The sequence below is a fragment of the Poecilia formosa genome, unplaced genomic scaffold, assembly GCF_000485575.1.
Source record: "Poecilia formosa unplaced genomic scaffold, Poecilia_formosa-5.1.2 Scaffold345, whole genome shotgun sequence".
NCBI lineage: Eukaryota > Metazoa > Chordata > Actinopteri > Cyprinodontiformes > Poeciliidae > Poecilia > Poecilia formosa.
In genome coordinates, this window is record NW_006800284.1 from 313,115 (window position 1) to 328,087 (window position 14,973).

Genomic DNA, 14,973 nt, shown 5'->3' on the forward strand with positions numbered 1-14,973 from the left:
AGAAGTATTCCCATTCCAGTTTTCTTTAAAGATTTGTTTTTCTTTCTGCTGAGCCAGAGCGTTGCAGCAGAGAAAGTCTCTGTTTGTATTCAGTCAGCCTGGGGAAAACCTTTTATTCATCTTGTCTGATTGAGTGGAAGCTGCTTCCCCTGAGCGGCCATATTGGTAGTTCCCTTAGCTGGCATACAATGGCCATTTTTTAGACAGAGTGAAAAAAAAATGACAAGAATGTAATCGAAATATTGTTAGAATAAAGTCGTAATAATGTCCGCATAAAAGTCAAAAGATGATAAAGTCAAAGTAATATAAGGATAAAGTCAAAATATTACCAGATTAAAGTTAAATGAAAATAAAGTCATAATATTTTGATAATAAAGTTGTAATAATGGGAGAACAAAGTCATATCTAATCTAGCCCTTTCTGGGTTGCCAACACAGCTGAAACAATCAATTAACTCCGTCTGTAAATTTGCTCTTACAGACGATAAAAGCAAAAAGGAGCTAGCTAACTAGCTAACTAGCTAACTAACAGTAGCTGCAACCGTCTGGAGTCACAGAACGAAATGAAGATGTTCGGGGCGATTCAAACATTTGCCTGATAGGAAATCATCTGAGGGAAAAAAATGTAAGTCCTGTGGTTAAAGTATTTAAGTCAAACTTTCTCTTTTTTTAATGAAGACATTTTAGGGCTTTATTTTAGACACACAAATTAAAACGGTTTAAGTTTGAGCAGACACCTGCTGCTAACATCCAGTTCTTACATTCAGGAGTTTTCAGATTGAACTGAGTTGGTTTGGAGGTTTTCACCCTTAATAAATTAATTCATAGTTTTAGAACAGAGTTTTGTATTTAGTCTGGTTTTCTTTGATTATCCGAAACATTTAACAGAAACAGAAAATAAATGTTTCTCTGCAAAAGTATAGCATCTTACCAAGCATTTTTGGTCCAATTTCTACTATATTACACTTAAAATAAAACAAAACTAACTTGCAAGGAAAACATGAGATTATTTGAATTAAATAATTCCTTAAAATTGATAAATATTGGTTCAATTGGCAGATTATTTCACTTTTAACATGACATTTTCCCCATTTTATAAGTGAAATAATCTGAAATATTAAGGATTATTGACGTGAAACAAGCTCCTGTATGTTACTGGAAAGTTACTTATAAATTAGTTTAGTCTTTTTTCAAATATAATAAGATATTTGCTCAAGAAATTAGACCAAAACATATTTGATATAATTTCGTATTTCTTGCCAGTTATGCCAAAGTTTGGAGCAAAACAAAGAATTTGTCAAAACCAATAAATATTTTTACTGATTATAGTAGGAATTATCCACTTTACTGCATTAACGTTGCTTAGTTTCACCACATTGGTCCGCAATGATGGTTTGGTTTGTATATATGTTGAGTTAGAAACTTAAAATATTGAGAAAACATCTTTATTATGAGCATTTTGTGATTTTCATTGGGGATCTTTGAAGTGGGCGAAGTTGGTCCAGAAACTTCTGGATGTTTTGGTTTCTATAAGCTCAGATTTGTAATTTATGGACGGCCGGAGGCGGCTCAGCGAGGGGCTCGTCTGCCTCATGAGCTGTTTAGGTGGAAGGCGAATTACGAGACATATGGTGTGAATAATGTTTTAGTAGAAATATAACTGTGACCTGGAGCATCTGGGAAAAATTAAATATGCAAACAAATCCCCTAAAATCACACAAAATGATAAATCAAACCAGATTAGAAGGTTACTGTTCTGATTATGACCAGTCCTATCAGGACGACTGATATATTTATTTTTAGGTTGTTTATATAAAATCTGAAAGATTAAACCTTAAATGAATGACCTTTTTTTTTTTCTGTTTCCATCTTATTGCTGGTAGATAATAACCAATAACTTCCTCTTTTAAACTTAATTTTTCACTAAACGTATTCATAATTTAATTATTCTAATTTAAATTATCACATTTCAGCAGGATTTTTACTACATATGCATAATTTCATTAATTCTGGAGGTTTTATAAATAGTTGAACAGCTGCAATTTTAATCTAATATCTAGGAAATGCTAAATGTTGTCAGTGAAACCAGATGTAATTATCGCCGCTGCTCCTTTCCACCCTAATTTATTCCCTAACTTTATTTCTTTATTTGCTCCTGTGATAATTTTTAGAAGAACCAGTGAATCTTTTCCGTGTGAGACACGACGGCGTCATTAACATGTTTAAATAATGTCGGCACATTGAAAACACGTTTTATCGATCAGAAATACAAGGCGGCTGTTAGAAATGTGTTAGAAACCAGATAGAAATATACAGCTGAAACGATTAATCGTGATTAATCGACTGTTGAAATTATAGTCAACTAATTAATTGATTAATCGTTAAAAGGAATATACAGCCTCAATAACGAGGCAGTTGCTGAAAGAACAACCTGATCAGAGATGTAATTATGTCAAAATAGTAAAAAGAAATTCAAATAAAAATGTTAACTTTGTATTTAAGATACAAAAGAACTTTGACTGAAAATATGTTCAACCCAGAACTCCTCAAGTTATATTTTTAGCTTAATTTAATTCAATTCTGTATAAAATCTCCTATTAATAACCTTTTGCTATCTAATTATTAATCAGTTAATCCTAAACAGATCATTTTCACACTGTGCTTTTAAATGAGTTATTGAAAGATTTTTTTTTTTTGCTGTCGATCCAAGCGTTCAATAAAGGAAAGCTGTTTGTGCATTTTATTGAATAAAATGTTTATTTTCTTACTTAAAAGAAAGTAACATTGAATAAAACAGTTTACTGAATCTGAACAATGTGCCAGTTATTTTTTAATTTGATTAATCGATTAATCGTTAATGATAACTGCATAATTTATTTATTTTTCTTGTGGTTGACAATGAGACATCGTACTCAGAGTGAGCTGGTCGTCTGTTTGTTTGCTTTTTGTTGCTGAAGGACAATTGAATTCGGCCCTCCATTGAGTTTCAAGCTAATGTGCGTGTTTTGCTTGCGATTCATTAAAGAGGAGTTGATAAAGGTTTCTGACAGGTCATTTTCAGATCCTGAATTCAATTTGTTGCCCTGCGAGCCCAACAGCAGTCTCCGCCGGCCGGTTTCTGTTACGGCTGCCTTTTGTGTTTGAATGGATGTAATGAGTTCAGAATGACTAAGCGAATCGAGTCGCGCCGCTCTCGCTCTAAATCATCATTTCAATTACACCCAGGGTCAGCGAATGAAAACACGGCACAGACATGCCCTGCTGCACCTCATGTTCGTAAGAATGCATTACTGCTTGCTGCTCACCTGACATTCGTCATGCAGAATGTGATTTGTTGGAATGACCTGCGACCGCAGCTGCTCTGAGTGGGTTCACTGGTGGGTTTATTCTACAGAGATTAGCGTTTGGATTTACATATATTACCCTGCCAACTGAGAGCACTTCTATAAAAACACTCATTTGTGTAAAACTGTATATAGGTTAAAAGCAGGAATCCATTTGAGTGGTATGGTGGAGACGTAACAGACCGGCACCTACACAGAGATTTAAAAGCATTCTATGGTGAGCTCAATCTGCCTGTAATTCACTAAAAAATATAACTGGGTTTACATCCGATGTCGGGAAGTTATGGGGCTCCACTTACACTAATCCACAACATGGCGACAGCAAAAGTTTAGATAAAACACCAGAATCAGTTGGTTGTTCAACAATAACTGAAAATGTTTTAGAAAACTGTATCTTCTGTTGAGTATTCATTACCCAATCGATGTTTACATCATCACAATAAAACACTTTTTGAATTTTGCACCTAAAACTTAAGCAAATACTAAAACTACCACTATAACTAATGAAAACTAAACCAATAATAACTAATAAAATATAAGAAACTGACTGAATTAGACAAACAAAAAAAATAAAACCCAGAAGTACAAATACACCAAATCTTACCAAGTATTTTGATCTAGTAGTTTCTTCTACAATTATATTAGCACACTTGTAAAAAGACAAAATTTATGTATAAGTAGCTTTTCAACAAGTTATATGAGTTTGTGTAAAGTAAATAATTCCTTAAAATTGACAAAACCTAATGGTTACTTTGGCAGATTATTTCACTGCCAAATTCAAATTTAAAAAATATTTTATTAATCCAAAAGGGAAATTAAATTAAATAAATTTTAAACACATTTTTAAATTAAAAATAGCTAAAAATTCCTCATGGAAAAATGTCCAGTGGTAAATTAAATAACCAATCAATAATTTTTCATCAATATTAAAGGATTATTTACTTAAAACAAGAAAAGTTACTTGTAAATAATTTTTGTCTGACTTCAAGTTTAACAGGATATTTGTACTAGCACTTTTTTGTCAACATTAATGAATTATAGCCTTAAAACAAGCTCCTTTAACTTGTTGGAAAGTTACCTATAAGTTAGTTTTGTCTTATTTCAAGTGTGTGGAGATATTTGGAATAGAAACTTGACCAAAAATACTTAGTGAGATTTTGTGTTTTTGCAGTGTGGAAACCATTCTGCCTTTAAAACATCACATTTCCTTTGCAAAGCATAAAAAACGCATGAAGCTAAAACTGAACATAAAAAATCCAGTTAAATCAATAACATCATAACGAACATCAATCTGGTCTAAATTGTTGATTTATGGACAAACTCTGTCATCTTCATGTTTTTCCAATTTGCCTTTTTTTTTGCTTCTTATTTCTCACTTCTTTAAGCAGCGTGAGAATAATTTGTCGTCATTCCAGGGTGAAATTAGCAGATACTGGAACGACGCTGAAAGAGGCCGAATCTCTGCAGCATTTCGTCCCACCAGCTTTCATCAGGACTGAATTAGATATTAAAATGTTGCTCCCCGACGTTCCCCTCGCTGCTAATCTGATTCTGCAGCCGTCTCTGGTTCAATAATGACTACAGAATAATTCTGAGGCAGACATCTGATAGAAGCTTAAGAAACCAATCAGCTCATGCCGGCACAGAGGAAAACCTTTTTATCGTTCGTATTTGTCACGCAGAAAGTGTGTTAAACCGCCAGTAATGAAACATCGGGTTACAGGTTTAATCTCTCAGCTGTGCTGCTGCAAAACAGCAAAAAAATTCAGGCAAATGTAATAAATTTTACCTAAAATAGGCTCAGCTTTTGGTTGCTATTCCACCCTGCAGTCTACTTATTCACAGGATTATGACAGTTTTATTTTGTTGTGACTTTCTGTCTAATCCACTAGTTACAATTTATTTTTAAAGTGAATATGCCAGTTTTATTAGTTATTATTAGTTAAATATTGTGGAGTGGTTTTGGAGTTTTCCATTATGATTTAGTTTTATTTTGTTGTGACTTTTTGTTTGTCTAATTCAGTAAATTAGTTAAATATTGTTTTGTTTTCATCAGTTTTAGTTTTTCATATTTAGGTGCAGAACTTTAAAATGTGATTATGTTTACATCGATTGGGTGATAAATACTCGACAGAATATAACATTTTCTAAAAATGTTTTCTATTAATGTTGAACAACAAATGACTGTGTTTTCTGCAAACTTTTCCAGTTGCCATTTTATGAGCTAAAGCGCCGTAATTTACTGAAATGTGACGTAAATTGCTTATAAAAATCTATTTCACATCAGTCCTAATGGCTAAAAATAGATTAATAAACACAAAAATGAAGAATATTACACTTATAATTTAAATATAATTTAGATAGTTTATTAAAAGCATAATATAGTTCCAGTTAGTTATTATTTTTTCCCCATTAGCTGCCATTTTTATTTATTTCAGTTAACAAAATATGCCCTCAGTTTCAGTTTTCTTTGGTTTATTCAGCTTGACCTACATTAAATCATTTTTTAAAAACAGTTCAGGAACTAAATCAGCCTTTCTGATTTAAAAACGAACCTTTGTTGTGTCCCAAACTAAGCAGCACTTTGTCTGCAGCCACGATAATTTGTTCCAAATTCTTCAAGATAACAGATTATTGGGCATAAAATTGTATTTTTGTCCCTACAAGGTGGTTTTCCAAAGAGCCATTACTCAAACCGTGACATATCTCAACACAGTGTTCGGCGTGTCCCTAATAAATTTGAGCAAACTGGATAAAAAAGGGCAAAATAAGAAAAAATTAAAGGTATCTGAAACTTCTGAGAAAACACAAGAGACCCGACATTTCAGACTAAAGTTTATGGAAATGTTTTAATATTAAATATAATGTGATATATTTTGCATTTTGTCGTCATGTTTGTCAACAAACATGACAATTCATACAATTAACAAAAAATACAAATAAAATGTTTCCAAATCAGTTTCTGTCAATAAAAAAACTAATTAAATTTTAACAGAAACTGCAGGTGTGAGTCTGTCTCGGGAAAAGTTGGGGAGAAAACATGTGTGTTTCACACACAGGGAAAAAAAAACACACAAATTACACAAAAAAAAGAACAAAAACACTATAAAAAAAAAACAAAAAAAAAAAAGAAAAAAACACAGCAGAAAAAAAACACACAAGTTATTTTTTTCAAAGAATTACTAAAGTAAATGTAGTTAACTAGTTCCTGCCTAACTTAAAAAATAATGTTTATTGTTTTTTATGGACCTTTAAAATCAGTCAGACTTTTTGATCCAAGAGAAAACTCAGATTTTTAGAAAACGACAGTTTATGTTTTACAGTATAATCTCAGTCAGCTTCAGATTAACTCATTAATCTGTACATTATTTGTTCAGTTTAATCTCTCGGGGTTGAACTGTGGACATCTGTGCAGCTCTGCTCAGCAGGGAGCCGTTGAGGTGTCTGTATTTCTAACGGGCCTGCAGGAGCTGCTTCAGACCGTCATGGCCGCCTCCATCAGCTGCTGTGATCAGAGCGCCGGCCCGATCAGCCGAACATCCCGCCGCCACCCTGGCAGCGTTGACGTCTCCATCTGCTCAGAGGAGCCATGACGGCATCAGACTGGCTGTGATTCTCCGGACGACGGCGTTTACGGGACACACGACAGTTTATGGTGGGTAACGGAGAGGAATGAGGTTTTATCCACAGCTTTTATGATGCAAGAAATCCTCAGGGGGAAACTGTTTTTATCTGGAAAAATGAGCAATACTTCGCCTCATTTGGAGTCAGTCGAAATAAAACAGCCATATGGCTGAAACATAACACCTATCCACATGCAACTAATCACTTTAAAGGGGCAGTACCATGTGTTTAGTGACATTTTACAGCGTAATCAAATAACTATGTTAACTTCAGTTGTGAAAAAATGTGCATTTATATCAAATAAGGCATAAAAGTCACATTTGGGAGGAGCTACGCTTGGAAGGCGGAGCTAGGCCCACCAACAGCTGAACGGCTGCTATGGATTAAACTAAATTTAATCTTATTTTTGATTTAATGATTAATGATGCAAACATGGAAAAAATTTTAATTTAGTTCATTTAACATTAATTGAAATTTAACAATAAATCACAAATCTTCACAATAAACAACACGATAAATGCCAAGCCCTAATCCCAAGGTATTTAAATGAGCAGCATTATGAGTTTTTCAGGCACATGGTGTCATTTTATAGCATAATCAAGTAAGTGTGCTAACTTCACTTGTTTATAAAAAGCTATACATTTCTAATATGACGTAAAACGTTGCATTTGAGGAGGAGCTATGAGTTGAAGGCAGAGCTATGTCCACCCAGCCGTTTTGCAGCCATATGGTTGCCATGGAGACTAAAGGATTTCTCACACATACATGAAAGAATCAAGGTAACACTTTGTATGTTTTTGACGAGGAAATAACGCTATGCAAAGCTAAAATAAATACATTTTACATGATACTGCCCCTTTAAGTCAACTGCAGAAGAGGTGCATTGTTAAAGGAGAGTGTCTTCCAGTAAAAAGCTGAACCTTGATACTTTCTCAAAATAGTAGCTGAAAACAAACACAAATCAAAAATAAAAACCTGCTATTTTGTCTGCAGAAACTATCAGCTTTTGATTTGTCTGTTAGTCGGGCGTTAAAGAACCAACTTTCCTCTCTAATCCTGACAGATTGCTTCGTTTAGACGTCATCATTAAGCTGCCACAAACCAGGCAGCGAAGCCGCTGCTCCGTTTAGACGTCCCGGGAAATCCCAAAATCAATCTGCTGCACCTGCTGGGGAATACTGTAAAATGAGTTTGTTCTGCGTTGTTTTTACTTACTGCTGCCAGTTCAGGTCTAAAAGTCCCAGAGAGGAAATAACGTCACAAAAAACAGGGTTGAATACAGATTTCAAGCCTAGAAGCTGGAAAAAGGCGACTGGCACCAACATATTTCAAATAAACTGAGCTAGAAATCAAAAACACAAAATCTTACCAAGGATTTTATGTTTCCAGTGGAAATGTCTTAGTACACTTAAAATAAGAAAAAAATATATATATAGGAGTTTGTTTTAAGTGAATAATTATTGAATGTAGATAAAAAGTACTAGATCCACTTTGAGATTATTTCTTATGACAAAATATTTTCTTCTTTTACTTTTGAGTAATTTTATTATTAAGTATTTCTACTCTTGAGTTAAATTTCTGGATTTTCTACACACTGAATGAAAAACATGTTTTAACCAAAAATTCACCAGACACAGACCAGCAGAACAGAAATTTTCTTAAAGTTTCACAAGTTTTTCATCAAAACAAACTGATCTGGAAACATTTTATTTTTCATTACTTCTATGAATTATTGTAATTTTCATTCTTAAGATACCAAAATATCCACTTAAATTTACATTTTCTTCCATCTGTTCATGGATGGACCTGCTGGGGAAGAATGCAAAATAAGTTAAAAAAATTTTTTAAATATTTAATTGATTGATCATTTGATCAGTTACTCAGTACTTCAACTGACTTTTTACCAAATACTTTTTTACTCTTGACAAACTTCTTAGACAGCTTTTACCTTTACTTAAGTAGAATATGTTTAACTTGTGCTCCTCTTACTTCTTGAGAATAATTTTTGACTACTTTGCCCATCTTTGGTTACATCTAAGTAGATTTTCATTGCAATTTGCAATTTTGTCAAAATTTATTCTTGGGCCGCACAAAATCAATTTAGGGTCCGCAAATGGCCCCCGACCCCCACTTTGAACACCTTCTTGCTTTTAGACCAACCTTGATTTCGAAGCAGCAGAAAGTATTAACGCTATCAGAGCTTCAACAAAGCCATTTAGTTCTCTGAATCTGTAATTTCAGTTTTTTAAAGGTGTGATTAATAGGATGTAATTGGTCGGTAATAACCTGAGAGTCTGTCCTAATTTCAGCTGGAAGCCATCCAGTCCGTCCCAAGAGATTCACACGCAGAAAAAATTCAAATTAACATCGAGCCATCCTGCACAGATATCCAATAACCACAGTCTGCAGAGTGCAAATACTTCCAACACATAAATTCATATTCAATGGAGAGCTGCTATGGTTATTTAAGTACTTACTGCTGTCAGAAGGTCAATTGCGGAAAGGATTTTGATTTATTTGTGGTGTTGAATAATTCTAGATACTGTAGTCGACCCACTGAACCAAGGTTTGGTTCTGTTTTATAAGATTTTAGAAAAACCAGTACTGAAGTAGCAGAGAGCGGCGCTGTGCATCTGACATGAAGCACGATACTGCCCTCTGCTGGTGGGAAGGAGAAATTACACGAGACGGAGTTTAGCAACATGGCGATCAGACACTTCTCTGCAGGAGCTTTAAAGACAGAAAAATGAGACGATTTTCACCAGAAAACTGTCATTTTCAGGCCAATCTCTTTAAATATCTGAGCTCAGGAAATTTAATATTTAATTTTTTGGACATCTTTCAAAAATAATTTTTAATAAATCCTGTTTTCAAGGCAAAAAAAAGCTGTTTTTTCCTAGAATATTTGACTCTCAAGAAAAAAATGTCCGTTTGTTCTAAGCTGAGAACATTTCTGTTGCTGCCCTCTGCTGGTACAAAATGAGTTGCACGTTGAGACGGATTTTAGGAACAGCCACCTAAACTAAAACTAAAAACTAGACGCCATTATAGCCACTGCAGATAAAAAAAAACATTTCTAAAACGTTTTGAAATTAAAAACTGCTAGAAAACATGGAAATTTCATGAGCTCTAAAAGCTGAAATTTTGCTAGAAAAACTCAAATTCACAATTTCAGAAATTTTCAAGACTGAAATTTTCTGAGTTGCAAAAGTTTAAAATTTTCCTCTTGATCTCAGAAACTGCCATGTCATTTCCAGTACATTTCTGAGATTAATCTAAAAATTTCTGAGCATTTCCCTCACAATCTGACATTTTGATCTCAGAAAACTCCTTGTTTTTTGTAGTAAATTTCTAAGTGTTTTTGGCATAAATTCTCCAATGGCCCTAATAAGGAATCACTGAATTTATTACATATTTTATATGAAACCTGTAAAACCAGACCAGAGGGAAGCAGATAAAATGATTGGATGAGTGAATCTGGAAAATAAAATATTTTGTCTTTTTCAGAGGTAGAAATAAAACTAAACATTCGATAGAAAAACATCCAGCAGACTTTATGATTTTACCAGCACACTGTGGTAAAAAAGACGCTAAAAGTGAAAAATATAACCAGAAGCATTTTGTAAACATTTACTTAAATTTTTATTAGCCACTGAAAGCCAGTTTAGACGAGAACGCCGTATTGTTTCAGAACGTCTGTGTACTTTGCGATCTTGCTCTCGACGTTTTTCTCCGCCAGCTTGGTCAGCTTGATCTGCGTCTTTTTCTTTTCGTAGCGGAGCTTCCCCTTCTCCTTCCTCTTTTCCTCCAGGGTGGCCGTGATCGCCTGGTACTTCCAGCCGACCTCGTGGGCCAGGCGGCCCAGGAGGGCAAACTGAGGTGGGAAAGACACAAAATCAGCACTAAAATTTAGCTAAAACACATGAAAAAGCTAATTAAATGTAACATACTAGCTTAAAAACCCCCATGGAAAACAAATTAATTTAACACTTTAAATTAAAAACAGAAAAATCTAATTAAATTACACATTTAAAAAAAAAAACTTAAATAAATTTAGCATTTTAGCTTAAAAAAACTTAAACCAAATGTATTCACCTTACGACTCGGCTTCAGACGCACGATTTTAAGAGCAGCTGGGACGACCATGCGCTTCCTCTGCAAAGCAAAACCCAAAGTTAACATAAGAAAAACTAATTTCCAATCCTTTTATTCCTAGATTTAAATGTCTCAGCGATTTTTTTTCTCTCTCTCATCTGAAGCTCAGCTAAGGGAGTTAAGAATAAACATCATCACAGACGAAAAACCTCAAATAAAAGTCAGACTGAAGCATTTTCCCCACCTTGTCGTAGGGCGGCGGGATGCCGTCGAACACCTTCAGCCTCTCCAGAGCCGCCTGGCCTCGCTTGGTTTTATGAGGCAGCATTCCTAAACACAACAACATTATTCTTTAAAAAGAAAAAAACTTTTAATATCAAAGCGCACAGGCAACATTAGCTGCATTTATACTAAAAAATATCTGCAAAACTTTGTCATTAATCCAAAATACAACTTCGTAATTGTGGCGTTTCCATTAAATTTACTTCCCGTCTTTACTTTCCACCAGTAGTTACATCCTAACTCATGTGATCAAAAACATTTTTTCAGATCGCCTTGTTTCCATAAAGCAAATTTATCTTCAAAGTGTCAAACTGATCAATTATACAATGAATGGAAACACAGCTGGGGATGCTCAACTCAGCAGTCAGATCTGATGTTTGGCTCATCAACCGAGGATCAGATTCGGGATAAAAAGCCTCATCACTGTTGAGCAATGCCAAATTTATCATAATTTTTCATTAAAGTCTCTTTCTTACCTCTAACAGTCCTCCAGAAGATCCTGCTAGGAGCTCTGAAGTGATAAGGACCACGAGACGGATTGGTGTTCATCCTCTTGCGCAGGAAAGCCAAATACTTCACTGTTGGACAATAAACATCCGGTTACACCTCAAATCAACCAAACAACAACTAGAGCTGCTGCTGCGCTCATGTCTCAGATGGTAGTGCATGTAAAGTATTCTCATGGTCAATGAAACTCGAACAACATTGGGTAAAACATCACAGACGAGCAATTCCAATAAAAACACTGAAAATTCAGACTGAACTCACGTTTGTTACGGTAGAAGTTGCCAGAAATGTTGATGCCCTCACATCTCACCACCACCACTTTATGCCCTGAAGAAGCAACACAAATACGAGTTAAAGATTAAGTCACATTTGATTGCATTGGTGGGAAAAAAATCAAATTAAATTGTACCTAGGAGGACCTGTTTAGCCACAATGGCAGCAAGTCGGCCCAGTAGATGGCCTCTGCCATCTAGTAGCAGAACCTGTCAGAGAAAACACAAAAATAAAGATCTTTCCTTATTTAGATGCAATTTGCTTCATAAAAAAACAGATGAAATTCAGTCATTTTTCACACATTAAATCCAAGTGTTGGAGAAAGGATGCATCGAAAAAATGCTGGTATTTTATACAATTATTTTGGTATCACACTTTGCTACCCACTTAGGATTAAAGAAAAAGGAAATCATGCTGATTTATCCACAATTTAAAAGTTTAAATTCTTGATAAAAACAAAGCCTGGGCTGTAAGGACAAAATCTTTAACATAAAACATAAGGAAAGAAAAAAACTGAGTAACATCCCTAATCCTAATGAAAAGTATTTGTGAAACAAAACCCATGATGCAACAACTATCGCAAACTTTAGATTTAAACATCTGAATGTCCTTCGTTTCAAAACCAGAACCTTCAGTCCCCTGTTTTTAACTTTAAAAATATAACTTATACACCCTAAATTACGTTTGTGGTTTAGCGTCAAAGCTAGGAAAATTGAGACTAGTTTAAACCGCAGCAGTTTTTATTTTAAACATGCAACTATACTTTTCCATTACTACACAATATTGTTTTAATGTTTAATCGTTTGTAAAACTTCGTCATAGTTGCTACGGAGTCGGTAAATGAGCATTGCGAGCGGCTAAGCTAACGTTAGCATCAACGACACAACACGATGGAGTCGTTTCAGAGGAGAAGCATTGAAACCTGCTACAACTGTCTCAGTCTATAACCTATTAATTACAGTAAGCTTAAAAGACCGCTTCACAATACAACAGAAACAGTTCGGATAGTGAAGCTGAACGTGTGGTAAAGGGAAGCTGCCATGATGGAAGGCATGTTCACACAGCTACGGCCAACCGCCTGTCATTGCCCTAAAAATGCAGCGTCTCATAGAAAACTGAGAATCAAAGAGGCATTATATCGATAGAATATGATTATATTCAGCATATTTGCTATGACGGGCTAACAAAAGACGACTCAAAAGTTAAATTAGCAAACTAAATAGCTCCGCAGCGATTGCTCACCTTATTGAACCGGTCCGCCATGATGTGCGAAAAGAAAGAAGAACGGGGCTGCTCGCGGTAAAAGGCAGGGGCAGCCGGAAGTGACGAAACTTTGATTTCTCCGTAATGTACGTCTTGCTATAGCGCCATCTATGTATGGAGGAGGCTAAGTTTGATTTAAATGCAATTTTCTACGTTGTTTTACGTTACTTACATTTGTTTCTGGTTGGAAATTTGACAGTAAAACATTAATATCGCCTCCAGTCGGGGAGAAAACCATGTTGACAAAAATTAACGATTCATTTTAATCTAGAACTGCCAGGGATATTAAGAATTTGAAAACGACAGCCATTGCTTTTCTCTTTTAGTTTTGATTGCCATTGTACAGAAATATTTTTAGATCTTCACATAATTTGAGAAGTTATTTTGTGACGTTTTAAAGTCAGGCTTTATGCTTTAACATCCTGTATTTAATTAAGTGGAAACATTTTAGGTCCATTGTCTGTTAAAAGTATCATGTTACTGCAGCGGTTATGTAATCGTCTTCCAGTATCTCTAGGTAATGTTGGTTTAAGTCAGGAATATTACTTTGCTTAAAATTAACTATTGAAAGCATTTTACATACATTTTCTTCATAGAATAAGAATCTAAATGTTTGGTCAATTTTAATTTGTAACCACCTTGGTATACCAGAGCAGTCCCAATACGTTGAAATAAAACAAAGAAAATCAGCTTTCAGTGTTTCAAACTTGCAGTTTAATGCACAATTTTATTTATTTAAATGGTGCAAAAAGCTCATGTTGACAAACACAGTTTTAACTGTACTTCATGACAGTTTGTGACCTGAAACATAAAATGTTGAATGAACTTCAGTCAGAAATTGCAATGTTGTTACTACAGCAAACAACCAAAACATCAGTAGATGAGGAGATTTAATAACTTTCAGTCAACAGCAACTTCCACACATTCATGTCCTGCCTGGTAAATGCATGCAGCAACAGGTGTTATGAATAAAGGCAAAGGAAAATAAATGTAATTTTTTGGACTGTTCCACTTAGTCGTCATGCTTCAGCTTCCTGATCTTTCCCTTGTGGCGATCAATCTCACGCTGCAGGCGTTCGATCTCCTTCTTGTGGTGATCGATTTCTTCCAGGTGATGCTGTTTCAGGGCCGCCAGCTGCTCCTGCTCTTTCCGCCTTTTGTGCCGTTCCACAGACAAACACAAGAAAAAATAAAAAGGAAGGGAGAAAAGCAAATGTTAGATTTTTAATCATTAATCCATCACATTAGATGTGTTTCCAGTAGCCATAAAATTGTGCAAACTGAATTTACATAAATAAATCTACTTAAAGAAAACAAACCAATTTTGAAAAAGAAGTTTTTTGACTAGCATGAGGTTTCTCATCCATATTAAAATAATCTGCTGGAAATTTAAATTACAAAAATAAATCTGCTCAATGGAAACATGGCAGGGCTGCACAGTGGCGCAGTTGGTAGAGCTGTCGCCTTGCAGCAAGAAGGTTCTGGGTTCGATTCCCGGCCCCGGTCTTTCTGCATGGAGTTTGCATGTTCTCCCTGTGCATGCGTGGGTTTTCTCCGGTTTCCTCCCACGGTCCAAAAACATGACT

General features: G+C 35.0%; 1 protein-coding gene across 2 annotated transcripts in view; it reads right to left on the reverse strand.

Annotated features, from left to right (window-relative positions):
* Positions 1-10,585: 10,585 nt before the first annotated feature.
* Positions 10,586-14,973, reverse strand: part of rpl13a (ribosomal protein L13a) — a 6,424-nt gene continuing 2,036 nt past the window's right edge. The window contains exons 1-7 of one of the 2 annotated variants that reach the window (XM_007574131.2): positions 13,367-13,465; positions 12,261-12,333; positions 12,113-12,178; positions 11,821-11,922; positions 11,307-11,392; positions 11,063-11,122; positions 10,586-10,841 (exon numbers count right to left, since the gene is read on the reverse strand). In XM_007574131.2, the coding sequence (XP_007574193.1) occupies positions 10,632-10,841; positions 11,063-11,122; positions 11,307-11,392; positions 11,821-11,922; positions 12,113-12,178; positions 12,261-12,333; positions 13,367-13,387 (618 nt within the window). In that variant the 5' untranslated portion in view covers positions 13,388-13,465 and the 3' untranslated portion in view covers positions 10,586-10,631. Of the gene's footprint in view, positions 10,842-11,062; positions 11,123-11,306; positions 11,393-11,820; positions 11,923-12,112; positions 12,179-12,260; positions 12,334-13,366; positions 13,466-14,973 lie in introns of those variants that run through there. The other variant, XM_016661845.1, reaches the window with a different exon arrangement.